Here is a 27,016-nt window from a genome sequence, read left to right on the forward strand (position 1 = left end):
AAAACGCGGGAAAAAAGAGCAGGTAGTTTAAAATCCCAGAAGGAATTATGAGGCCTGCAAAAAAAGTGTGAACAGGGCCTATGGCTGGATTCACACGGAGTATTTGTAGCAGATTTTGATGCAGATTTTTTAGCTAAAGTCATAAGTGGCACCAGGAGGAAGAAGTATAAGTTCTTTCTTTATATTTCTTATTCTCTTTGAAACCACTCCTGGCTGTGGCGAAAAAATCTGCATCAAAATCTGCAACAAATACGCAACGTGTGAATCAAGCATCAGGCTGGGTTCACATCTGCGTTCGGCTTTTCGATTTTTCTGCTCCGTCACTGGAGCAGAACAATAAAAATACTGGAAGCGCCAGTCCCACTGCACGACGGATACCACCGGCGGCCATCAGAACCCATGGACTTTAATGGGTTCTGTCCGGTTTCCGTGTTGTACTGTGCTATTTTCAGCCGAAACTGCGACGGAGGCTAACACAGCCTCCAATGAAGATGTAAACAAGTCCTAAAAATTCGCAATATGACATAGGTTTAAAACCAAAACAAAACAAATAAAACTGTATTTTTAAAAATTATTTAATTTGTGGCAGAAGCCTCAAGAAAATGCACTTTGCTAAATTGTAACAATTATTTTCATAACAAAATTGCTAAAAGTTCATCTAAGGAAATGTTCACATCAGCATTGGCTTTCCGTTGAGGGGTTCCGTCGGTGGTAACCGCACTATGGATTCCGTCATAAAAACGGAAACCTGTCAGAATGGTCACAAACCATTAGCAATGTTTCCGTCACCATTGAGATCAATGGTGATGCAAACGGAAACTTGACTTTGACTTTCCGTCGAGGGGTTTACCTGACGGAAACCTCCGACGGAACCCCTAAACGGAAAGCGAACGCTGATCTGAACCAGCCCTAAAATCTTCATTTTCCATCTTTTAAAACCTCTTTTTGCAGGGCATTTGAAAATTACCAGTAGCGGCATTTCAAACATAGAATTTGCCACGCTCGTGCCAAGAGAGCATTTTTTTACATTAAGGATCATTTATCTGCTGTTTGATACTTATAGTTAGTCTTTAAATCCTGGTCTGAGTGATTTTTTTTTTGATTTTTTTTTAAGTATAACAAAGACATTGCTTGCTTGTAAAATGGTCTGTGCTAAATTCTTTGAGTGTAACTTATATGGCTACACCCACTAAAACACTACTTAGGGCCTGTTCACATCAGCGTTGCTTTTCCGTTCATAGGTTCCGTTACAGATTTCCGCCGGTGGAACCCATCAACGGAAAGCCAAACGTAAACCACAGCTTCCGTTTGCATTACCATTGGTTTCAATGGTAATGCTTCCATTGGAAATGGATTCCGTTTGCTTCCGTTCTGTAAACTTTCCGTTTGTTTTTTTTAGTGGAATCAATAACTTAATCGGCTTAAAAACGGAAACCTTATGGAATGGACACAAATGGAAACCATTTGCAATGGAAGAATAACCATTGAAATCAATGAAAATTTTAAAAAAATGACAGTTTTGAATACTTCGGGAATGCCTGAGTGACATCAGTTGGAATAATGCCTTTTACTTTTTAGGTTAGTAAAACAAGTATAATACTTAGTACTAAAAGTATAAATAATGTTTTGTTTCTGAAAATAATTACTACTACACTTCATTTAACATCTTCTATTTCTGCTTTACTTATGGCTCAATCTATAGATTCTTTTTTTCCCCTAAAGGAACAATTCATTAAGAAAAGCTCACCTCAAAGTCTCATGCGAACCCGACAGAACAAAAACGTGGCATGCTCCATTGGATTCCCTATGCATGGAGCTTTTCTCCCCTAGAACCATCCCTTTACAGAACCGTGTTTCCAAATAATAATAGCATACATTATAGCATATATTGTACACAAAGCCGCCATATGGTCTCCCAACATACAGTACTGTCAACTGCTCAAATTATAGGACCAGCCATTTCAGTGTCCATACCAGGCTTACAACCAACCAAACAATATTCCAAAGCCCAAGTAAACCTATTATAGTCCCAGACAAAGCACCCCTATAACAGTGCCTACAACAGTAGGTCTACAATAGTGCCAGTCACCTTTAGTCAATTTACCAGCAGTGTCAGCCACAATGTCCAGAAATATTGTCACCCACAGTGCAAATATAATAACACCACCGAACATAGAGCTAATATAATAATACCTGCCCCAGCTCTCCTAAATTAGTAATGGTGCCAGCTACAGTGCGCACCGGTAATGGTTCCAGTCACAAAACCCTGTGGTAATAATGCCAGTCACCCTCCCCTGTAATCGTGTCAATCACAGCGCTCATACTCTATACTTCTGAGCTGCGCTCCTCCTTTACGGATCAGCCAGAAGTCATTTCAGATTTGTACAGTAAAAAGTACAGTGCCCGGAAACTGCCCACGTTTTTCTCAGGTCAGGAGAGCTGGACCTCCCACGCCTATAGGAATATCTGGCCCTGTCAATTATTAATGACATGATCACAATTAGGTATTGACCGACTATATACATAGAACTGCATTATAACTTTGCATGAAAGTATAAACTCGCATGCATTTGCAAATATGTTACATTCCTCTATGTATTCAATACAAAATGCATTTATTTATTTTTCAACAAAAAATACCACTGTACATACTTCTGTATAGACATTGTCCATGCTGAGCACATCAACAGACGCAGATCATTTCTTACCTGGAATGCTGTGAGTTTGTTCCTGAGGTTCACAAGGATTACTCTGGCCAGAAGTAAGAAGACTGGATTGGCTGTCAAGCTGTAGACTGATTCTCCGTCAAGAACAAGCGTGCCCAGAATTGCAGCTCTCACAGCCCTGCCCTGGAAAGCAGCACAAATAAAGATGGATTCAAGAACGTAAACATTCAGTAACAAAACTTAGTAAACTGTTTTGTAGTAAGTATTGGGTGGCCAGTATGGTATATTAAACATATAAATTTTCATACACATTAACATTTGAAGTGGATCTCCAGGATAACCCCTTTCTAATTTTTCTGTAAGATGCGTGATAACCTAAAATAAAAGTCAGCACTCCATGGACTAGTTTCCTGATGGAATAGGGCATAGACAAAAATGCTAATCTGAAAAATAAAACATAATGGCAGTGTAAAGCATGAGGGAGGGGCATAGCAGTATCTGGTGGAGTTCAGAACTTCCAAAAGAATCATAGCTCCTAATGGGGAAAAAAGCTGAATATATATATATATATATATATATATATATATATTATATATATAGATATATATCGATAGATAGATATATATCGATAGATAGATATCGATAGATATCGATAGATAGATAGATAGATAGATAGATAGATAGAGATAGATAGGATACACACACAGCGCAAGAATTAAAAATAGGTGGAAATCTACATATTTTCAAGAACACAATTTAGATACAGTAACAAAAACAGTTCTTTACCTAGACTAAATTACTCTGTATTTTTAAGATCAGAGGACATCGCACTACCCAAGTCTTTACTTCATATGTGAGAAGTTCTTTGACGTGAACCTGTCCCTACCATTTTTAAAACAAGGAGAATTTGTGTAACACAATATGCAGTATGTTCCGATGCTCCCCCTAGTGGTGACTGCAGGCAGCCAGGAAGTTATGTTTTAACTACGTCTGTGTATGGAAATTGGAGATCTGTATGAGAAAAACAGAGCTCTGACTGCTATCAGCACAGGATTTTGGACCCATTTAGATAAAAACAAAAACAAAATAATGATATTCACTTTAACCCCTTAATGACCAGGCCTGAAAAGACCTTAATGACCAGCTAAATTTTTCTGTTTTTGCCTCTCTGCGCTTCAGCAGCCATAACTTTTTTATTTTTTCATTGACGTGGCTGTATGAGGCCTTGTTTTATGCGAGAGAAATAGTATTTTTTTTTCCCCACAGTTTGGGGGTAAAAAAAATAAAATTTACGCCGTGAATATAGGAAAAAGCGATTCTCGGAAGTTTTTTTTGTTTATTTTTTATCCCGTTCACGGTTCACGCTAAATAACCCATTCGATTAATTCTTCAGGTTATTACGGTCGTATAGATACCTAATATGTGTAGGGTTTTTGTTTTTATTTAGTGTAGGGGCAATAAAATTTATTTTATGCAAAATAAAGACTCTTTTTTGGGACTTTTTTTTATTTCTTTGTTTTGTTACAATTTTTTTTTTAATCCCATCAAGGGATAACTTTATTTGTAACTTTTTTTTTTTTTTACTTGTAATGTATTAGCATACTCCTGTACGCTAATACATTACACTGTGTCACTATGACACAGGCTGCTGATCGAGCAGCACACAGTGTGCCCGAATAGCAGGCAAACTGAAACAGACAGCCCTGGGGTCCTTTGTAGGTCCCCAGGGCTGACTGCAGAGGGATTCCCCGGTGTTTGATCGCATCACTGGAATCCCGGTAATGCAATCAAAGAGGGGAAATCCCTTTGATCATGCCGTGGTCTCGGACCGCGGTAATCAAAGGGTTACACAGCTGGGGTCCGAATGTTTGCCGACCCCAGCTGTGTTCAGGAGGCTGCTCTAAGATCAGGAGCTGTAAGTTACAGCTCCTGCTTAGAGGATGAATGCTCACACGAGCGTTCATCAGCCTCTCCTACAGCGACGCCAAAATACGTCCCTGTAGACTAAGCACCTGCACCGCCTGACGTCAAAAGACAGTGGGCGGTCAGGAAGTGTTAAAACCTTGGAGAAAACGCTTTGTATCTCTGCTGTTCATGTAGCTCATAATGTATCATAATGGAGGCTGGAGGGTTCTTGTCTCTTTAGATTCCAACAAGGAATTTCACTCCATAAAATGTAACTTTCTGTGTGATACTATGGCAACTATGGAGTTTCGGCTGGTCTTTAACAAACTGGTATTACACACCTCCCTTATGGAATGCATTAAAGTAAATAGGTAAGAAAAAAAAAGTAGTAAAATAGAAAACATGACCTTCTATTATTTTTCCCACCAAAGTAAAAGCAGGGGTGGGATCAGTTATGCTTTCGGTTTCAATCCCATAGATTTTAGTTTAGGTAGTTGTTGCAACAAATAGGCCTACTTAGCTAGAGTATTGTTCTAACAATGTATCTGTACCTAAACTTTCAGGTGACTGCAGAATAAGCTGCTCTCAGTTTTCTCTGAACTAGTTGGTGGAGCCTAACTGCAATTATGTCTGCCATACACAGCACACATAGAGCAATCTATAATGACTGTTCTCCTAGCTCTTTGTATCACACCCTCAGAAACAGCAGCAACATGGAGGACATCATACAGTAGTACGGAGCAGTGTAGCTGTAAATCCTGGGGTGTGATAGAATACTTATCAGAAGCTTCAGCAGCATGGAGAATATACAGCAGAAATAAGCAGTGTAGCTGTGAACAGGGCCGGCCATAGTGGTGTACGACCTGTGCCATTGCACAGGGCGCATCACTCCAGCAGGTGGAACGGGGCGCTGCGCTGGCTCCCTTCCCCAGCTTCTGTTTCAGAAGCACACGGCCCGCGACTCAGCAGCTGCCTTTCCGGCCGGGCGCCAAATCTCTCAGTGGTGTCGCTAACGCTGTAGGACCCATAGTGGCTGCTGGCGGCGACACGGACATGGGGGCGCCTGTGCCGCCCATCGGGACGGGGCCCCCCATGGCCAGCGGCGGCACTAGCCGCCTCTGTGGCTGCTACAGCGGTAGCAATGCCACATTCATTAGTATTTGCGCCCTTAGGACGCAGATACTATTTAACACTATAGCAGAGCAGGGAGGTATCTACTAGTGCCACTGTAGCTCCTTGAAGGAGCGGAATCTCTGTGTGGCTGGCTGGGGGTTCCACTCCTTCAGGGAGCTATAATGGTGCTATGTACAGGAAAAGGGGGTGCTATCTACAAGGGGGCTGAGTGGCACTACCTACAAGTGGGCTGAGTGGCACTACCTACAAGGGGGCTGAGTGGCACTACCTACAAGGGGGCTGAGTGGGACTACCTACAAGGGGGCTGAGTGGCACTACCTACAAGGGGGCTGTGTGGCACTACCTACAAGGGGGCTGTGTGGCACTACCTACAAGGGGGCTGTGTGGCACTAGCTACAAGGGGGCTGTGTGGCACTAGCTACAAGGGGGCTGAGTGGGACTACCTACAAGGGGGCTGTGTGGCACTACCTACAAGGGGGCTGTGTGGCATTAGCTACAAGGGGGCTGTGTGGCACTAGCTACAAGGGGGCTGTGTGGCACTACCTACAAGGGGGCTGTGTGGCACTACCTACAAGGGGGCTGTGTGGCACTACCTACACGGGGCTGTGTGGCACTACCTACAAGGGGCTATGTGGCACTATCTACATGGGGCATCTGTAAGTGGCGGGCTGATGGTCTTCATGTGGTATCCAGCTCGAACCTCCAATTGAAATTAATAGAAGGCAGAAAATGCCTTCAGCGCTCGTTTGGAGTGCTTTTTTGCCTGCGTCTTTTGCATTAACTTCAACGGCTTAAAGGAACAGTGTCACCACAAAATGTTAGTTTAATGTTAGTGTTTTATTAAAAACGTTTTTATTTATTTGTGTGTTTGTGTGTTACTTTTTTCTATTTTTTCACTTTTTCTTCCCTATGGGGGCTGCCATTTTTTTTTCCATTTCTGTATGTGTCGATTAACGACACATACAGACATGGAATACGGCAACCACAGTTCCATAGGGACTGTGAACGGGTCCCGTCCCATCCACTTCTGTGTACGCCGTCTGTGTGGGAACTGCGCATGCGCCACTCCCACACAGTCCAATTTGAAATGAGCGCCGTCCGGCGCCATTTTCCTGTGGACCGGAAGTCGCGGCCGGACAGTAAGATTACTACTTCCGGTCGCGGCTTCCGGACTTGTGCACTTGGACCAGCGGCAGCAGACGCAGCGGACGGGCCGGAGGGAGCCGCGGCGGCAGGAGCAGGTAAGAGATTTCTATGTATGTTCGTGTTTGTGTGTGTTTACTACTGTATGTAAACCTACTACACTGTGTGTTAGCTCAAAAAATGGCGACACACAGTGTAGGAGGTTAGACCGTTCAATCCCCTCGTTTATCCCGGCACTAGCCAGGATAAAGGAGGGGGGGATTCTCAGAGCTCACTAGAGCGAGTGCTTTATTCCCAATTTTGCAGCAAAAAGCAATGTGGTTGCTTTACCACATGCAATGCTGCAATTTTGGGAATAGCTCCATCTAGTGACCAGCAATGGGAAATATTATAAATTAGAATCTACGGTAATTTATAATATTTCCTGACTCGTGAAAAAAAAAAATAAAAATGTGAACAATGTTTAATCACCTACACACTAAATGTTTAATTAAAAAAAAACAACATGTTTTGCTGGCAACACATTCCCTTTAAAAAAAATGAAAAAAAACAGTCAAATAACGCAGATTTTTTTTCTAACTCACAAGAAACGCTGTGTGACCATACCCTAAGGGCTCATTCAGACGAGCGTAGAACTGGTCCGTGTGCTGTGCGTGAAAATCACGCACAGCACACTGACCCATTGATTTCAATGGGGCCGTTCAAACGTGCAGGAGTTTAAACGCAGCATGTGTCCATTGATGTGCTTTGCGAGTGCGTGAACAACGCATGCCACTCGCAAAGAACTCTGATGCATAACGGAAACGATTCACACGCGTTTTTCACGCACGTGAATCTGATACGATCATGTGAATGTAGCCTTAGAGTGTAGTGCTTGGTTTTAAAAAATTTTGATAGGGGTGCCCTGAGGATTTTATTTTTTTACAGGGGTGCCTCGAGTTTGAAAAGGTTGGGAAACTGTACTAGGCTACAGGATCACGCTGGCCTAGAAAAGGATCCCGTCGTCTGCGTTGTGGAGCAGCTCAGTCGTGGGACGGGGCCTAGGTGAGTACAATTTTTTTGGTTTGGGGGGCACGGTCTACAAGGGCTTAAGGCACTGTCTACAGGGAGGCTGTGTGCCACAATCTACAGGGGGGCACTATCTACAAGGGTCAGCTGTGTGTGGCAGCCAGGGGAGGGGGGGCATTATACTATGTGTAGGCCACTAAGCAGACATTATACTGTGTAGTGGCACTACAGGGGGCAATATACTGTGTGTGGCACTTAGGGTGCATAATACTGTGTGGTCACAATTAGAGGACAAAATATTGTGTCCTTGAAGGGGTTCTAATATATTATATTATTATACTGTATGGGGGGCACTAAAGGGGAATTATAATGTGTGTGGGGCATTAAAGGGGAATTATAATGTGTGGGGGCACTATATATTGCATTATACTTTTTATGGGGCATTTTTTTTTATGATGGTGTATGATCTCTTGCACACGACCATTGTGCCACTCGGGCCTTTTTGACAGCATCCGAGTGGCACCCGATACTCTTCACGGACCCATTCACTTTAGCGAGTGAATCGGGTCCGTAAAAAATGGTCCGAGTCTCCGATCCGAGGAAAGATAGGACAAGTCCTATCTTTCCTCGGATCACTGACGGGACTCGGACGGCACAGACGGTCATGTGCATGAAGTGTTAGGCCGGCCCTGGCTGTGAATCCAGCAATGGAGTGAGAGAGAACACTTGCTAGAAGCTGCAGATGCGTGTCTGTCTCTCTCTTAGGCTGGGTTCACACAACCTATTTTCAGACGTAATGGAGGCGTTTTACGCCTTGAATTACGTCTGAAAAAACGGCTCCAATACGTCGGCAAACATCTGCCAATTACTTTGAATGGGCTTTACGATGTACTGTGCCAACGACCTGTCATTTTACGCGTCGCTGTTAAAAGACGGCTCGTAAAATTACAGCCCCGTCAAAAGAAGTGCAGGACACTTCTTGGGACGTTTTCTCATAGACTCCAATGAAAACAGCTCCAAAAACGGCCGTAGAAAACGCTGCGAAAAACGCGAGTTGCTCAAAAAACTTCTGAAAATCAGGGGCTGTTTTCCCTTGAAAACAGCTCCGTATTTTGAGACGTTTTTGACTCTACGTGTGAACATACCCTTACGCTGATCCTGCTCCTAGCCCCTTTCCTCTCCATAGACTTCTATATACAGCATGTAACTTGATCCCTCAGTGATTCAGAGTGGGGGGAGCCTGATAAGAGGAGAAAGAAGCATTTTTCTATAAGATATATTACAAAGTTTCTTTGCTTGAACTATTGATTTATGCAAAGTTTTCTGAAAAGTTGGTGACCATATAAGTACTTTTTACACGATTATCGTGTAAAAAATCGTGATATCAAGCAAACGTTCCAAATCATTGTGAAGTGTAAACACGTTTAGCGATCAGCGAAAACTCGCTCGTTTGCCGCTGGTTGAATCTTGTATGATGGCATAAAAATTATCATAAATCGGTGCGATTATATCCCCTCGTCTAAACAGGCATCTGCTAGTTGTTAGCAAACAGAAGGAAAGACAAAAAAGGAAAGACAAGCGGTCTCAAAAGCGTTTGAAGTTACTGGAAAAAAACATACCAATACTGTTACATGTAAATGACTCGTCGAGTGGCGCTTTTCTTTTTCAAAATGTATCTTTGAGTGTAAAACGACACTTAGAAATAGTATCATTTAATATAAATTATCATAGGAATAATTGTGGACATGGAGCACCAAAAGGCTCATTGCACTTACTATATATACACTCTCAAGTAATGTACATGCAACATAGATTTATCTGTTATGTGCAATTTTAGGTTATGGACTATTTTGCCATTTCCCCACAAACAAGGACAGATTCACAATATACACACAAAAGCTACTTGTGCATCTTATCATCACGCATATGAGTTGCAGTTTGTGTATTCTGCCAGGGCACGCAGGTTCAGGAAGGTGTTGGTGTTCCCTGGACTGGATAAGACTTCTCATCTTTACGTATTAGGTCTGTCCAGGTTTTCTGACTCTCGTTCACGGACTGCAAACAGAGTGAGGAATTGAAATAATAGGTACATTCTCTAAGTGAGGGAAGCATAGGATAGATGGGGAGATGCGGAGCTGGGACACATAGTTTTCTATGATTTGATTTCGTATTCTCATGTAAACAGCTGTTTTAGACTCTGTTCATATCTGTATCGTGCTTTCCATCAGAAACAGTAATCATGATGCAGTGCTGGACTCATCACATGACGGACCCCATGGTCACATAATGTAGTTCTCCATCGTTCTGCCGTTGAAAATATTACTGAATGCAGTCTAAGGCGTCGTTCACATCTGCGTCGGGGCTCCATTCATGGGACCTGTCGGAGTTTACTATCTGGGGAACCCATGACCGGAAACCAAACTGAAACCATAGGTTTCCATTTGCATCACCGTTGATTTCAATGCGGACGGATCTGTTACATAACGGTGACAAACTAAAACCATTTGCGGCGGATCTGTCACTATTGAAATCAATGGTGATGCAAGCCGAAATCTATGGTTTCCATTTGTTTCAGTTTGGTTTCCGTTCATGGGCTCCCTTAACGGAAAGCTCAGACAGCACCAATGAATGGAGCCCTGACGCAGATGCGAACGAAGTTTAACCCCTTAACGCTCCATGACCTACTATTAGGTCATGCTAACTGTAGCGTTCGCGCTCAGTGACCTAATAGTAGGTCATGGAGTAAACACGGCGCCGTTCGCGCGGGGCGCGTTCATGAGCTGTGATAGCTGCTGTTTCCGACAGCAGACTATCACTGCTCAATGTGCCGGGACCGATCGCGGAGCTCCCCCGCCGATTAACCCCTCAGAAGCCGCGTTCAATAGCAATCGCGGCTTCTTAGGGGTTAATCCGCCATCGCCGGCCTGCTACACGATAGCGGCCGGCGATGGTGACTATGGCAACCGGACACCAAACAATGGCGTCCGGCTATGCCATAGACGGAAGCCTAGTGGGTCCTGACAACGTCAGGACCCACTATGCTTGCTGTCAGTGAGTAGCTGACAGCTCTAATACACTGCACTACGCATGTAGTGCAGTGTATTAGAATAGCGATCAGGGCCTCCTGCCCTCATGTCCCCTAGTGGGACAAAGTAAAAAAGTAAAAAAAAAGTTCAAAAAAGATGTGTAAAAATAAGAAAATAAAAGTTTTAAAAGTAATAAAAGTAAAAGTCCCACTTTTTCCCTTATCAGTCATTTATTATTAATAAAAATATATAAACAAACAAATAAACTATACATAATTGGTATCGCTGCGTCCGTAACGGCCTGAACTACAAAATTATTTTGTTATTTATCCCGCGCGGTGAACGCCGTAAAAAAAAATAATATTAATAAACCGTACCACAATCACAATTGTTTGGTCACTTCACCTCCCAAAAAATGGAATAAAAAGAGATCAAAAAGTCGCATGTACCGAAAAATGGTAATGATTGAAACTACAGTTCGTTCCGCAAAAAATAAGTCCTCGCACGGCTTTATTGATTGAAAAATAAAAACGTTCTGGCTCTAAGAATAAGGTAACACCAAAAGTGAATGATTGTTTACAAAACGTATTTTATTGTGCAAACGCCATAAGACATAAAAAAAACCTATAAACATCTGGTATCGCCGTAATCGTATCGCCACGCAGAATAAAGTGAATATATCATTTATAGCGCACGGTGAACGCTGTAAAAAAAAAAGTATACAAAAACAATAGTAGAATTGCTGTTTATTAGTCACCACGCCACCTAAAAATGGAATAAAAACTGATCAAAAAGCCGCATGCACCCCAAGAAAACTACAATGGATTCCTCAAGGGGTCTAGTTTCCAAATTGGGGTCACTTTTGGGGGGTTTCCAATGTTTTGGCACCACAAGACCTCTTCAAACCAGACATGGTGCCTAATAAAAAAGAGGGCTCAAAATCCGCTAGGTGCACCTTTGCTTCGGAGGCCGGTGCTTCAGTCCATTACCGCCCGAGGGCCACATGTGGGATATTTCTCAAAACTGCAGAATCTGGGCAATACGTATTAAGTTGCGTTTCTCTGATAAATCCTTTTGTGTTATAAAAAAAATGGTATAAAAAGAGTAAATTTCACCTCTACTTTGCTCTAAATTTCTGTGAAACACCTAAAGGGTTCATAAACTTCTAAATGCTGTTGTGAATACTTTGAGGGGTCTAGTTTCTAAAATGAGGTGTTTGATGGGGGTTTCTAATATATGGGCCCCTCAAAGCAACTTCAGAACTGAACTGGAACCTAAAAAAATAAATAAATGAGGCAATACTTCGCTTCTTACATTATACTGATAATGAGCCGTGCCCACCCCAAGATTACCCCAGTTTTGACCGTTTGTATAAATGGAGACCCCTATTAGACCGTTCCAGTGCCCCGTTTTGCCAAGCATACACCCCCGAGAAGTGTTTTTCTATTGATGAGTCCCTGGTACATTTTAAAGGGAGGGTTCAATTCCGCCAGTACCTGCCAGGTAAGAGGGCAAGGTATGGCGTGAAGATGTATAAGCTGTGCGAGAGTGCATCAGGGTATACCTACAGATTTAGGATATATGAAGGAAAGGCCACCCCAAAACCAGACTTCATCCTGGACTACAATAGGTACATGGGAGGGGTGGACTTGTCAAATCAAGTCCTGAAGCCCTACAGCGCCATGCGGTGTGGTAGAAGAAGCTGGCCGGGCACATCATACAGATGGCTTTGTACAATGTGTACGTGCTACGTCGATGTGCAGGCCAGAGGGGAACTTTCCTGGAATTTCAAGATCTAATCTTTAGGGACCAGGAAGGGGGGGCACCCAGTACTTCTGGAAGCGGGGCCACACGCATCGTACCAGGGCAACACTTTCCAGGAGAAGTTCCCCAAACCGGTGGAAAGGGAAAGAGTCAAAAGAGGTGCAGAGTCTGCTATAAGAGGGGGATAAGGTAGAACACAATATACCAATGTGACACGTGTCCCGAAAAACCAGGGCTCTGTATAAAAGATTGTTTTAAAATGTATCATACATCCCTTGATTTTTAATTTACCCTGATGCACTCCGCACAGCTTACCCCCCTCATCTTTCCCTTCTGAGCCCTGCCGTATGCCCAGGCAGCTGATAACAGCCACATGTAGGGTATTGCCGTACCCAGGAGAACCCACATTACAATTTAAGGGGTGTATATCTCCGGTGGCGCATGCTGGGCACAATATATTGGACACTGAAATGGCATATATATATATAAAATTGCAAATCTCACACTGCACCATCTGCTGCGCATTATCTTTTACACAGTACCTGTGGGGTCAAAATGCTTACTACACCTCTAGATGAATGTCTTAAGGGGTGTAGTTTTTAAAATGGGGTCACTTCTCGGGGGTTTCAACTCTACTGGTACCTCAGGGGCTTCTGCATACATGACTTAGCACCAGAAAAGCTCCAGTAGGCCAAATGGTGGTCCTTTTCTTCTGAGCCCTCCCATGGGCCAAACGGCAGTTTATCACCACAAATGGGGTATTGCTGCACTAAGGACAAATTGGGCAACAAAATGGGGTATGTTGTTCCTTGTGAAAATAAGACATTTTGATCAAAAATGACATCTTATTGGAAAAAATATAAAAATTTTTTCATTTCACAGCCCAATTCAAATAGGTGCTGTGAAAAAACCGTGCGGTCAAAATAATAACAAAAAACATAAATGAATTCCTTGAGGGGTGTAGTTTCCAAAATGGGGTCACTTCTGGTGGGTTTCCATTGCTTTGATACCTCTGGGCCTCTGTAAATGCGACATGGCACCCGAAAACCAATCCAGCAAAATCTGGACTCCAACAAACACATAGCGCTCCTTTCCGTCTGAGCCCTCCCATGGGCCCAAACGGCAGTTTATCACCACAAATGGGGTATTGCCGCACTAAGGACAAATTGGGCAACAAAATGGGGTATGTTGTTCCCTGTGAAAATAAGAAATTTTGATCAAAAATGACATCTTATTAGAAAAAATATCATTTTTTTCATTTCACAGCCCAATTCAAATAGGTGCTGTGAAAAAACTGTGCGGTCAAAATGATAACAAAATCCATAAATGAATTCCTTGAGGGGTGTAGTTTCCAAAATGGGTCACTTCTGGTGGGTTTCCATTGCTTTGATACCTCTGGGGCTCTGCAAATGCGACATGCACCCGAAAACCAATCCAGCAAAATTTGGACTCCAACAAACACATAGCGCTCCTTTCCTTCTGAGCCCTCCCATGGGCCCAAACGGCAGTTTATCACCACAAATGGGGTATTGCCGCACTAAGGACAAATTGGGCAACAAAATGGGGTATGTTGTTCCCTGTGAAAATAAGAAATTTTGATCAAAAATGACATCTTATTGGAAAAAATATCATTTTTTTCATTTCACAGCCCAATTCAAATAGGTGCTGTGAAAAAACTGTGCGGTCAAAATGATAACAAAAACCATAAATGAATTCCTTGAGGGGTGTAATTTCCAAAATGGGGTCACTTCTGGTGGGTTTCCATTGTTTTGATACCTCAACACCTCTTCAAACCTGGCATGAAGCCTAAAATATATTCTAATAAAAAAGAGGCCTCAAAATGCACTAGGTGCTTCTTTGCTTCTAGGGCTTGTGTTTTAGTCCACGAGCGCACTAGAGGCACATGTGGGACATTTCTAAAAACTGCAGAATCTGGACAATACATATTTAGTAGTGTTTCTCTGGTAAAACCTTCTCTGTTACTAAAAAAAAATTGAAAAAAATGGAAATTCAGCAGAAAAAATGAAATTTGCAAATTTCATTTCCACTTTGCTTTAATTCCTGTGAAATGCCTGAAGGGTTAAAAAACTTTCTAACTGCTGTTTTGAATACTTTGAGGGGTCTAGTTTTTAAAATGGGGTGTTTTATGGGTGTTTATCATACATAGGCCCCTCAAATCCACTTCAGAACTGAACTGGCACCTTCAAAAAAAGGCTTTTGAAATTTTCTTAAGAATATGAGAAATTGCTGTTTATGTTCTAAGCCTTGTAACGTCCAAGAAAAATAAAATAATGTTCAAAAAACGATGCCAATCTAAAGTAGACATATGGGAAATGTGAACTAGTGACTATTTTGGGTGGTATAACCGTCTGTTTTTCAAGCAGATGCATTTAAATTCTGAAAAATGCTATTTTTTGTAAATTTTCTCTACATTTTGCAATTTTTCACAAATAAAGACTGAATATATCGACCAAATTTTACCACGAACATGAAGCCCAAAGTGTCACGAGAAAACAATCTCAGAATCGCTTGGATAGGTTTAAGCATTCTGACGTTATTACCACATAAAGTGAAATATGTCAGATTTGAAAAATGGGCTCTGAGCCTTAAGGCCCAAACTAGGCTGCGTCCTTAAGGGGTTAAAGAGGCTCTGTCACCAGATTATAAGTGCCCTATGTCCTACATAATCTGATCGGCGCTGTAATGTAGATAACAGCAGAGGTTTTTATTTTGAAAAACGATCATTTTTTAGCAAGTTATGAGCTAGTTTAGATTTATGCTAATGAGTTTCTCAATGGACAACTGGGCGTGTTTTTACTTTTTACCAACTGGGTGTTGTACAGAGGAGTGTGTGATGCTGACCAATCAGTGACCAGTCAGCCTCATACACTTCTCATTGTTCCAGCCCAGCTTCTTTCACTGCACAATCATACTGTGCTGTGGATCATGCTGGGCTGGAACAACGAGAAGTGTATGACACTGATGGGTCACTGATTGGTCAGCATCACACACTCCTCTGTACAACACCCAGTTGGTAAAAAGTAAAAACACGCCCAGTTGTCCATTGAGAAACTCATTAGCAGAAATCTAAACTAGCTCATAACTTGCTCAAAAATGATCGTTTTTCAAAATAAAAACCACTGCTGTTATCTACATTACAGCGCCGATCAGATTATGTAGGAGATAGGGCACTTATAATCTGGTGACAGAGCCTCTTTAAAACAGAAGTCAGCACAGTCTATGTGAATGGAGCGAACGGGCACTGCCTGCTGTGGATGTCACTCATCAGCGTTTGCCAGCAAGGGCTCAATTAATGATGGTGGGAACCCCGGAGCATAAAATTGTTGGGGAACCCAACCCAACCTGAACCTCAATCGCAACCACATATAGGAGTGGCACTTTATGTGTGTGGCCTTCTCCAAGGGAGTTACCGAAACAGCCCAGCCAACAACTCCCTTAACAGGTTCCCGACCGCTGGCCGTAAATATACGGCCAGCGGTCAGGGTCTCTAAAGTCCGGCGTATAGTATATATACGGCCGCACTTCAGAGACTGTGCACGCGCGATCGCGTGCACACAGCTCTATGCCCTGGCTGTTGCTAACAGCCATGGGCACTGGGCAGAATGTCAGGGGTCAATCTTTTGACCCCTGAACATGTGATCGCTGTGACAACCAATCACAGCGATCACATGCATTTCTGCATAGAAAACAGTGTGCACGCGATCGCGTGCACACAGCCCTGTGCCCTCGCTGTTACCAACAGCTCTGGGCACTGGGCAGAGTATTAGGGACCAATCTGATGGTCCCTGAACATGTGGTCGCTGTGACAACCAATCACAGCGATCACATGCATTCCTGCTTATAAAACAGTGTGCACGCGATCGCGTGCACACAGCCCTGTGCCCACGCTGTTACCAACAGCTCTGGGCACTGGGCAGAGTATCAGGGACCAATCTGATGGTCCCTGATCATGTGGTCACAGCGACCACATTTGTTTTATTTTGACTTTTCTGGCAGTAAATCTCCTGCCTCTTTTCTTCTCCTCAAACATTGTTTCAGTTTGAGGAGAAGAAGAGACTCGGGAGAATTGCTGCCAGAAGATTACAGTTACAAAAAAATACAGTTACACTCTAAAACATTCTCTGTATAGATAGATTTCTATCTATCTATACAATCTATCTATCCATCTATCTTTTTTTCTATCTATCTATCTACCTTTCTTTCTTTTATTCTATTAGAATAGGCAGGGAGTATATAATTATATATATATCCACATATATATAATATATATAGCAATAGCGGTTTATTTTTTTGTTAGCGGTAGTGTAGATATATATAGCAGTTAGTTTGTGTGTTTTATAAAAAAAATAAAAAAAAAAATAATTTGTTTAGTTAGTGTTAGTGTTAGTTACGTTATGGCGAGGAAGTTGTTTAGCGCCGAGGAGGCATACGCCATGCTGTGGTCTGAGTCGGAGACCGCATCAGAGATGGCGTCCGAGATGGAACCTGTTTTAGGTAGTGACGATGACAGCGTCACTTCAGGTTCATCTTCAGGGGACGTTGTCCCTGATGCAGTCGAAACTGCAGAACATGAAAGCGCAGGGCCAAGTAGCGCTGTAGCACGGGACAGCCTGGTCCCTCCAGTCCAGGCTCTTGTATGGGCACCTGCCCCATCTTTTGGGCCTAGAATCCACGGATTTACGGCCACTCCTGGCATAACCGTGGACAATACAAATTTTGTCCAAATGGATTACTTCCATTTATTTATAACGGACGACATCCTAAATCAGATTGTCCACGAAACAAATTTATATGCCACGCAATATATAAGGCAGAAACCTTCATCCACCCATGCCAGAGATTGGACGCCCACCAATTTGCAGGAATTAAAAATTTTTTTGGGGCTCACCCTAAATATGGGTATTGTCAAAAAGCCCTCCATTAGGTCTTACTGGTCAACAAGACCCGCCCAAGCCACCCCAGTATATTCTGCAGTAATGCCCAGGTCTCGTTATGAGACAATAATGAGGTTCCTCCACTTCAATGACAACGCACAGGCCCCCCCAAGTACCGATGCAAACCGGGATCGGTTGTTCAAAATAAGACCGCTAATAAATTCCCTGAATAATTTATTTCTGCAACTCTACACCCCTGAGCAGAATGTAAGTGTGGACGAATCCCTCCTCAACTTTCATGGCAGACTTAGCTTTCGCCAATATCTACCTTCCAAAAGGGCAAGATATGGCGTTAAGCTCTACAAATTGTGTGAAAGCGGGTCAGGATATACCACCGCCTTCAGGATTTATGAAGGGCGGGACCGCACAATAAATGTTCCTGGATGCCCCCCTGATCTTTCCACCAGCAGTAAGATCGTGTGGGAGATAATGCAGCCTCTGCTTCACAAGGGGTACCACCTGTACTGTGATAATTTTTATTCCAGTGTGCCCCTGTTTAGGCATTTGCATGCTGCAAGGACTGGGGCATGTGGTACCATGCGCAAAAACCGAATTGGTTTTCCACAGCAATTAGTGGGGAAGCGCATGGTAAAGGGGGACTCCTGTGCTTATGCATCTGAGGAATTGCTGGCGGTCAAGTTCAGGGATCGCAAAGATGTGTATGTGCTAAGCACGATTCATACCACAGGAACAGTGGCAGTGAGGGAAAGGGGGGCAACATCGGACAAGCACAAACCAGTGAGCGTGTCCGAATATAACAAGTACATGGGGGGGGGGTGGATTTAAGCGACCAGGTTTTACAGCCCTATTTAGTAAAACGCAAAACTAAAACCTGGTACAAAAAGGTGGCCATTTATTTGTTACAGGTGGCCATCCACAACTCATTTGTGCTCTATAAAAAAAACAGAGGCAGAGACACATACCTGGATTTCCAGGAAAAAATTATTGAAGGCCTCATTTTTGATGTTCAGGACACCCGAGAATGCCCCCAGTCTGAGGATGTCACGCGACTGACTGAAAGACACTTCATCAGTCGGATTCCCCCAACAGCAACCAGAAGCAACCCTCAGAAAAAGTGCCGCGTCTGCAGAAAAGACGGGCACCGCAAAGATTCCCGATATTTCTGTCCCTCATGTCCCTCACAACCAGGCCTGTGCATTGAGCCATGTTTTAAAAAATACCACACTGTTCTGAATTATTAGATTTTAGTTAATTTGTTGAAAATATATTTGCCCTACATTACGTTTTTATTTTTCCCCTGATTTTACTCCAAGGGTGAGGGAGGGAATGGGTGGGGGGTGGATGTCATGTTTGATGTTTTCTAAAGTTCATCTGCTGGAGAGCTCCATTTGCATTAACCTGCAATTTCTTATTTTAGAAAACCCCAAAAAATAAATTCCCATTATACCCCTAGATGAATATTTTGAGATTTCTGCTTCAAGAGCAGATATTTTGGAAGTGTTATAGAAACTCTGTTGAGTTTTGTAAAACCAGCTTTGAAAAAAAGCGATTTGTGAAATAATCTTCTTCTATCGTCCGCCCTCCTACATCTCTATGTGATAAATAAGGCCACATATTTGGTATCCCCGTGCACGGGAGAAGTGGCAGAATGTGAACGGAGATTAATTTTGACCGTGGTCTATACCGTGTGAAAAATGCTGGTATAAACTGACGCATTTGCTAAAAAATTGCTAATTTTATTTTGATCCATCTTATTCAAGAAACTTTCAGAAGAAAACTGGACTGTCTAAAAATATGATAAACCCCTTGAAGGAAACCTTGTGGGGTCTACTTGTGTGAATGAAGTAATTTATGGGGTGATTCTAATGTTTCAGCAGCATTAGGCCCCCCAGAAAACAGTATGCTGCTATAAAATCAAGTGCAGAATTCCTGGACCAAAAAGACTCCTTTTATGCCAAGCCCTGGCACATGCCCGCACAGTGAATAAGGCACACATATTTGGTATCCCCATGCACGGGAGTAGTGGAAGAATGTGAAAGGAGATGAATTTTGGCCGTGGTCTATACCGTGTGAAAAATACTAGCCTAAACTGACACATTTGCTAAAAAAGTGCTGATTTTATTTTGTTCCATCTTATTCAAGAAACTTTCAGAAGAAAACTGGACTTGCTAAAAATATGATAAACCCCTTGAAGGAAACCTTGTGGGGTCTACTTGTGTGAATGAAGTCATTTATGGGGTGTTTCTAATGTTTCAGCAGCATTAGGCCCCCCAGAAAACAGTATGCGGCTCTAAAATCAAATGCAAAATTCCTGGACCGAAAAGGCCAAAAAGCCTCCTTTTATGCCAAGCCCTGGCACATGCCCGCACAGTGAATAAGGCACACATATTTGGTATCCCCATGCACGGGAGAAGTGGAAGAACGTGAAAGGAGATGAATTTTGGCCGTGGTCTATACCGTGTGTGAAAAATACTAGCCTAAACTGACGCATTTGCTAAAAAAGTGCTGATTTTATTTTGTTCCATCTTATTCAAGAAACTTTCAGAAGAAAACTGGACTTGCTAAAAATATGATAAACCCCTTGAAGGAAACCTTGTGGGGTCTACTTGTGTGAATGAAGTCATTTATGGGGTGTTTCTAATGTTTCAGCAGCATTAGGCCCCCCAGAAAACAGTATACGGCTATAAAATCAAATGCAAAATTCCTGGACCGAAAAGGCCAAAAAGCCTCCTTTTATGCCAAGCCCTGGCACATGCCCGCACAGCGAATAAGGCACACATATTTGGTATCCCCATGCACGGGAGAAGTGGAAGAACGTGAAAGGAGATGAATTTTGGGCGTGGTCCATACCGTGTGTGAAAAATGCTAGCATAAACCGACGCAATTGTTAAATTCTTGCATTTTTTTCCAATTTTGCCCACTTTAGAGAAAAAAAAAAAAATGATATATACTGACAAATGCCACTAAAACAAAGCCCTATCTGTCCTTTAAAAAGAGTGTAAAATTCAAAGATGAACTTTATTCACCTGCAGAGTTATAGTCATCTAAAGAAGCGCATAGCAAAATTGTGACATTTGCTCTGGTCATTTAGCTGTAAAACAGCCTAGTCCTTAACCGGTTAAATGGAGAGAGACACATGCATGGCTTCTTGGCTGGATAGTATTACTGAATGGCCATCAGGGGACCCCCACTTTTAGCAGAGGTGGGTGTCAAAGGGATGAGCAGTGCATACACTACCTATGTAAATAGTGAAAATGACTGGTAGACTGCAAGAAAGAATTGAACAAGTATTGGCTACTCCTAATGGCATGTGCTTTTAAGAACAAGATTGGAAGAACTAGCCTGGGCAGGAAAGATGGTTGGTGGAGGGCCCGGGGCATATGCGCAGCGTGCCCTCCCTATAATCTAGCCCTTCTGCCACATTCTAAAAAGGTGCCACAGCGGAACAGGAGAGACCTGTGCTACACCACGGGAGGCCCATAATGACTGGACAGCGGCTTTAAATTGATGTAGGATCACAGTGAAGTCAGTGGGATATGCTGATAAATACCCATGTCTGTGGGCAGCTTTAGCGTATACGAGTTCTTAATTTTCAATTTCTATGAATCTAAAACTTCAAAAGGAGTTAAAGAGGCTCTGTCACCAGATTTTGCAACCCCTACCTGCTATTGCAGCAGATCGGCACTGCAATGTAGATAAGAGTAACGCTTTTTTGTTTTTAAAACGAGCATTTTTGGCCAAGTTATGACTATTTTTATATTTATGCAAATGAGGCTTTCTAAAGTACAACTGGGCGTGTTTAAAGTAAAAGTACAACTGGGCGTGTATTATGTGCGTACATCGGGGCGTTTTTACTTCTTTTACTAGCTGGGCGTTGTGAATGGGAGTGTATGATGCTGACGAATCAGCATCATCCACTTCTCTTCGTTAACACCCAGCTTCTGGCAGTGCACAGACACAGCATGTTCTCGAGAGATCACGCTGTGACGTCACTCACTTCCTGCCCCAGGTCCTGCATCGTGTCGGACGAGCGAGGACACATCGGCACCAGAGGCTACAGTTGATTCTGCAGCAGCATCAGCGTTTGCAGGTAAGTAGCTACATCGACTTACCTGCAAACGCCGATGCTGCTGCAGAATCAAATGTAGCCTCTGGTGCCGATGTCTCCTCGCTCGTCCGACACGATGCAGGATCTGGGGCAGGAAGTGAGTGACGTCACAGCGTGATCTCTCGAGAACACGCTGTGTCTGTGCACTGCCAGAAGCTGGGTGTTAACGAAGAGAAGTGGATGATGCTGATTCGTCAGCATCATACACTCCCATTCACAACGCCCAGCTAGTAAAATAAGTAAAAACGCCCCGATGTACGCACATAATACACACCCAGTTGTACTTTAGAAAGCCTCATTTGCATAAATATAAAAATGGTCATAACTTGGCCAAAAATGCTTGTTTTTTTTAAAAAAAAACGTTACTCTTATCTACATTGCAGCGCCGATCTGCTGCAATACGAGATAGGGGTTGCAAAATCTGGTGACAGAGCCTCTTTAAATTATAGAAAATCACCCGTAATTGGATTCTCTGGGAAATACATGGAACTCTCACTGAAAGCAGGTTACATTTCAGAGGGAGAATACTATCAGAATCACTGGAAAGCAGTACTGTTTTTTAATTTGAAAACAACTGGAGAGTATTAAGACTCCTCTGAACTCCGCTTTCCTAAAGCCATCTCTCCTCACTTTTCCCAGCCTATTGCCCTGCGGTATCAACACAGCCAAATAAAAATAGGTTTTCCGAGGGAAGACCCAGCTCTGGTTGTCTCATCTTATAAAATATGAGTGATGCCTCTAGCGATGTCCTGAATTTATAGCACACAGGAACATTACAGAGAGAGAAATCACACACCAGAAATAACAATGCAGACTCAGAACAGTGAAATCTGCTCACAGATTGGTTTGCTCGATTTAAAAACCCATTTGGATGTTTTATTTGTTTTCCAAGTGCATGCTAATAATATGTTCTGTAATAGAAACACGTTAAAAGAAGGATGTGCTCTGAGATACTGACAAAAATCTCCATGTAAGAGCTTAAAGGGGACCGGTCACCTCTCCCGACATGTCTCATGGCTTAGTAAATACTTGTATTCCCCCCATAAAATAAGAATGATGGAATTTCTTTTCTTAGAACTTTGCATTGTGTCGTTTCTGTTATTTCTCCTAAAAATCTCTAAACATTGAAAACTGGGTATTACCATTCCCCTAGCCAAAGGGGCGTGTCCCTACACATTATGACATTGTCCAATCAGTGCCCATTGACAAGGGGATTGGTAACCCCCAGTAGTCCGTGCATTCAAACATTTCCAGGAGGAATAAAAAGAGAATTTCTAAGAAAAGGTGCTGCAGCATTATTTTTAATAGGGAATGAAAACCGTTACTAAAACAGGAGAGCTGACAGAAACCTAGTTAACCCTTTTAAGACGCATCTATTTTGGGCCTTAAAGGGGTTGTGACACGAACGAAAGTGCACCTAAAAGTACTCCTTATTTGAAGCGTATACTTTTTCCCATTGGAAGTACTTAAAAAATATGTATGCATCCCGAGTTATTAAACTTACAACTCTGAATAGTGCCCCCTGCTGTTTCTTCATGTGGGTCCATGCACATCATTCTAGTGATGATTTCAAGAGGACAGGCAAGCGCAGTAAAAGACACTGTAAATACATTTTTATTTTTTTTTAGATTTCCAATGGGAAAAAGTATGAGCTTTAAATAAGGAGTATTTTTAGGTGCACTTCGTTTGGGGCACAAGCCCTTTAAGGACGCAGGGATTTTTTGACATTTTCTCATCAATGCGTCTTGAGGGCCATAACGTTTTCATTTTTTGTGTCGCCGTAGCTGTATAAGGGCTTGTTTTTTGACAGACAAGTTGTGTTTTTTTTTTAATGGTACCATTGTGGGGTACATAAAATGTATTAAAAACCATTAGCTTTTTTCCAGGGGAATGGGAGAAAAAAAAATTCCCCCATTGTTTTTTTGATCTTGTATTTACGGTATTCACCGTGCGGTAAAAATGACATGCTAACTTTTTTGTGTGGGTTGTTACGATTACTGCGACGCGACGGCAAATTTATTTTTTTATGTTTTGACCGCTTTTGCAAATTAAAAAGCACTTTTTAAGAAATTCATTTGTTTTTGTGTCGCCACATTCCTAGAGCCATAACTTTTTTTTTTTTCTTACTGTTCATGAAGCTGTAGGAGGGATAGTTTTTGCACTACGAGTTGTATTTTTAAATGGCCCTATTTTGGGGCATATATAACTTACTAACTTTTATAAAGTTTTTTCGAGGGAGGGATTAAAAAAAAAAAGTTTTTGCGTTTTAAATTAACGTCGTTCACTATGTGGCACAAATAGCATGTTAACTTTATTCTATGGTTCGCTATGATTACGGCGATATTAACTATGTATAGTTTTTTTTATGTTTTACTACTTTTGAGCTGTGAGGACCTATAGGTCATGCATACCTATGATTTTTTTTTTGCTCAATGCTTGTTGCTTGACTGCTTTTTAGCTCAGCTCCATTAGGACAAAATTGTGATCTGCGACTTCAGCTTAGTTACAATGCCCACACGGAATTTGACGTAGTCTGAAATTCACCTCCTGTGATCACTGGTTCAGGCTGCGTCTCTCCCCTCCCCACTGCAGCTCTTCTTCCTCACAGGCTCAAAAGGACGTCAGTGTATGGAGAGCTATTTTCTACTACAGCAAGAGCAATATGATTATAAAGTACAGATTACTAGACAACCAGTGAGAAAAACATGAACATCAGGTAACTGTCGCACATATACCCAGTAAAATGAGCCCTAGTAGTCTGAAGGGTCGCTTTAAAATAACCAGATGAATATTATAGTTCCAAAGAGATGTATGTGATGAGTAAGACTTTGGTCCCACAATAAAAAAAATAATCTCCATCCAAAAAAGAAAAATAATACAAATAACAAAACACTAATCACCATTATAGATTAAAATTGTGATGAAGTCCCAAAACCACACACAATAAACCAACCATACTAGTATATACCTTTCTTTCTTGCAATGCATTAATTGCCTAGGTATATAGTTTGCACCCTTCATAGTTTATTTAATATTTTGATGGTTAGGTAGTGCCCACCTTTGTGTGTACAATAAAACTGCCGCATTTTCTAAAAACCTATGTTATCTTTCTTTTCATGTAGTAATATAACAGGTTCTATATTGATTCCTACGGAAACCCAGGTAAAAGAAACCAGTTACTTCTTTCTTCAATTATGTCACTACTGAACTACACTTCCCGGCCTTTTATACGGTTTTGTAACTCATTAAAAAGGATGTAGTCTGAGACAGCCAGTAAGCATTTGGTCACTAGTCAGATCAGGAGTCACACTCTTCAGGTATATATTCCATCAATCTACACAGTTATTAGGCCCTGTTCACGCAGAGTTTTTTTGCAGGCAAAAAAATCTGCCTCAGAAATCCTTCAGGAGTTTTGAGGAAGATTTTGAACTGACTGCGCTTTTTTCTGCTGCGTTTTTCATCTGTGGCCATTAGAGCTAATGCAAGGACTGTGGGAAAAAACCGCCGCGAAAAACACTCTGAAACGAGCGTCACAGGTTTCTTTCTGCCTCCTGTTGATTCAATGGGAGGTCAGAGGCGGAAACCGCTTTTATTTCCCGCGAGCAGTCAAAAAGCGGCCCGTGGAAAAAAAAACGCCTCTGCCTCCCATTGAAATCAAAGGGCAGCGATTTAGGCCGTTTTGAGGTGCTGATTCTGACTACGCTATTGATTCCGGCAAAAAAAAACAAACGAAAACCTTACGGAACAGAGACAAACGAAACCATTAGCAACGGAAGCATTACCATTGAAATCAATGGTTAATGCAAACGGAAATCTATGGTTTCCGTTAATGCGTTCCCCTGACGGAAAGGTCTGATGGAACCCATGAATGGAACCCCGATTTTCTGCCGGTTTTTTTATGCACCAAGCGTTTTTTTACAGCCATTTTTGGAACTGTTTTTCTATTTAGACAATGAAAAACGGCTCTAAAAACGGCTCACGAAGTGACATGCACTTCTTTTTTACGGTGCGTTTTTTTACGTTCCGTTTTTACAAACGGTCATGTAAAACAGCGCCCCGTGGGAATGAAACGCCGTTTTAGCCATTGAAATCAACGGGCAGATGTTTGGAGGCGTTAAGCCCCCGTATTTACAGCCTTTTATTGGGGTGTTTACAGCCAGAAAAACGGCTGAAAATAGGCCATGTGAACATACCCTTAGAAAACCCAGGGATTTCTTGGCTTTCATTCCTCCTCATCCAATTGTCATAGCTATATTTTTATGTTGATGTATGAGGCCTAGTTTATTTATACAAAATCTGATAAATCCAGCATAAGTAAAATCAAATTACAAATCACACTAATACAATACAATATATATATATATATATATATATATATATATATATATACATCAGTAGAAAAAACGGCAGCACTCTATTTCAACGTACAAATTCCAATAATGAAGGGTGCCAGCTGATAGTCCCGATCCAAAGACCATACGCATATCCAAGAAGAAAATTCAGCAGCACTCCAATGATCAAGGTGAAAAAAAAAGTGAAATTTATTGTGCCAACATGGCAATGCAACGTTTCCGTCCCACCTTGGCACCTTGGGATGCTTGAGAAAGGTCCCAAGGTGGGACGGAAACGTTGCATTGCCATGTTGGCACAATAAATTTCACTTTTTTTTCACCTTGATCATTGGAGTGCTGCTGAATTTTCTTCTTGGAGATATATATATATATATATATATATATATATATTATATAAACATTACATCTATACTCCTGAAAGGCTTCTTCTGCCAAAAATGGGGATAGAAAGGCACAAGAAAAAAAATTCAAAGGGCCTACACATGAACCGACTGATTTTACCACAAAGTCGCAACCAACTGAGGAAGAGCTGAAGAGTCTCCAAACAACACCCGCAGAGACCATAGAACAAGAAGGAAAGTGAGAAAACTCCTGACCATCTCCAATGTCTCAGGCAAAGGTCTCATTTTTTAAACGCCATTATTGGGAACATATGCGTTAGTGTCTTTATAAGTACTGCCAGTTGGAGTCACATTGTATAACCCATTGAAAGCCTATAAGGAAGAATTTTGTATGATCTAGGAGCCAGATTTTTAAATATGATTTTTTTCAGAGAACAACTGAAAATAAAAGAAATTATCTAAATTAGTTGCGTTGGGCAACACTGAAAAAAAAAAAAGTTGCCATAAAGTACTCTCCGTTGACTGAAGTTGGCCATTAATGCCCTATACTTCAGATTTCAGTTAACAAAACTGTGCCGAGTGTCAGCAGATACCGAAAAAGTTGCGTATTCCAGCTAATAATTATTTGATATCAATTGTCGGCTTTACGCAAA

General features: G+C 42.0%; 1 protein-coding gene across 2 annotated transcripts in view; it reads right to left on the minus strand.

The window, feature by feature from the left end:
- TTC27 (tetratricopeptide repeat domain 27) overlaps window positions 1–27,016 on the minus strand; it is a 376,553-nt gene that overhangs the window by 308,294 nt on the left and 41,243 nt on the right. For both annotated transcript variants that reach the window (XM_075864435.1, XM_075864437.1), the window contains exon 5: window positions 2,709–2,849. In XM_075864435.1, coding sequence (XP_075720550.1) covers window positions 2,709–2,849 — 141 coding nt within the window. The remainder of the gene's footprint in view (window positions 1–2,708; window positions 2,850–27,016) is intronic.

The sequence above is a fragment of the Rhinoderma darwinii genome, chromosome 4 (genome assembly GCF_050947455.1).
Source record: "Rhinoderma darwinii isolate aRhiDar2 chromosome 4, aRhiDar2.hap1, whole genome shotgun sequence".
Taxonomy (NCBI): Eukaryota; Metazoa; Chordata; class Amphibia; order Anura; family Rhinodermatidae; genus Rhinoderma; species Rhinoderma darwinii.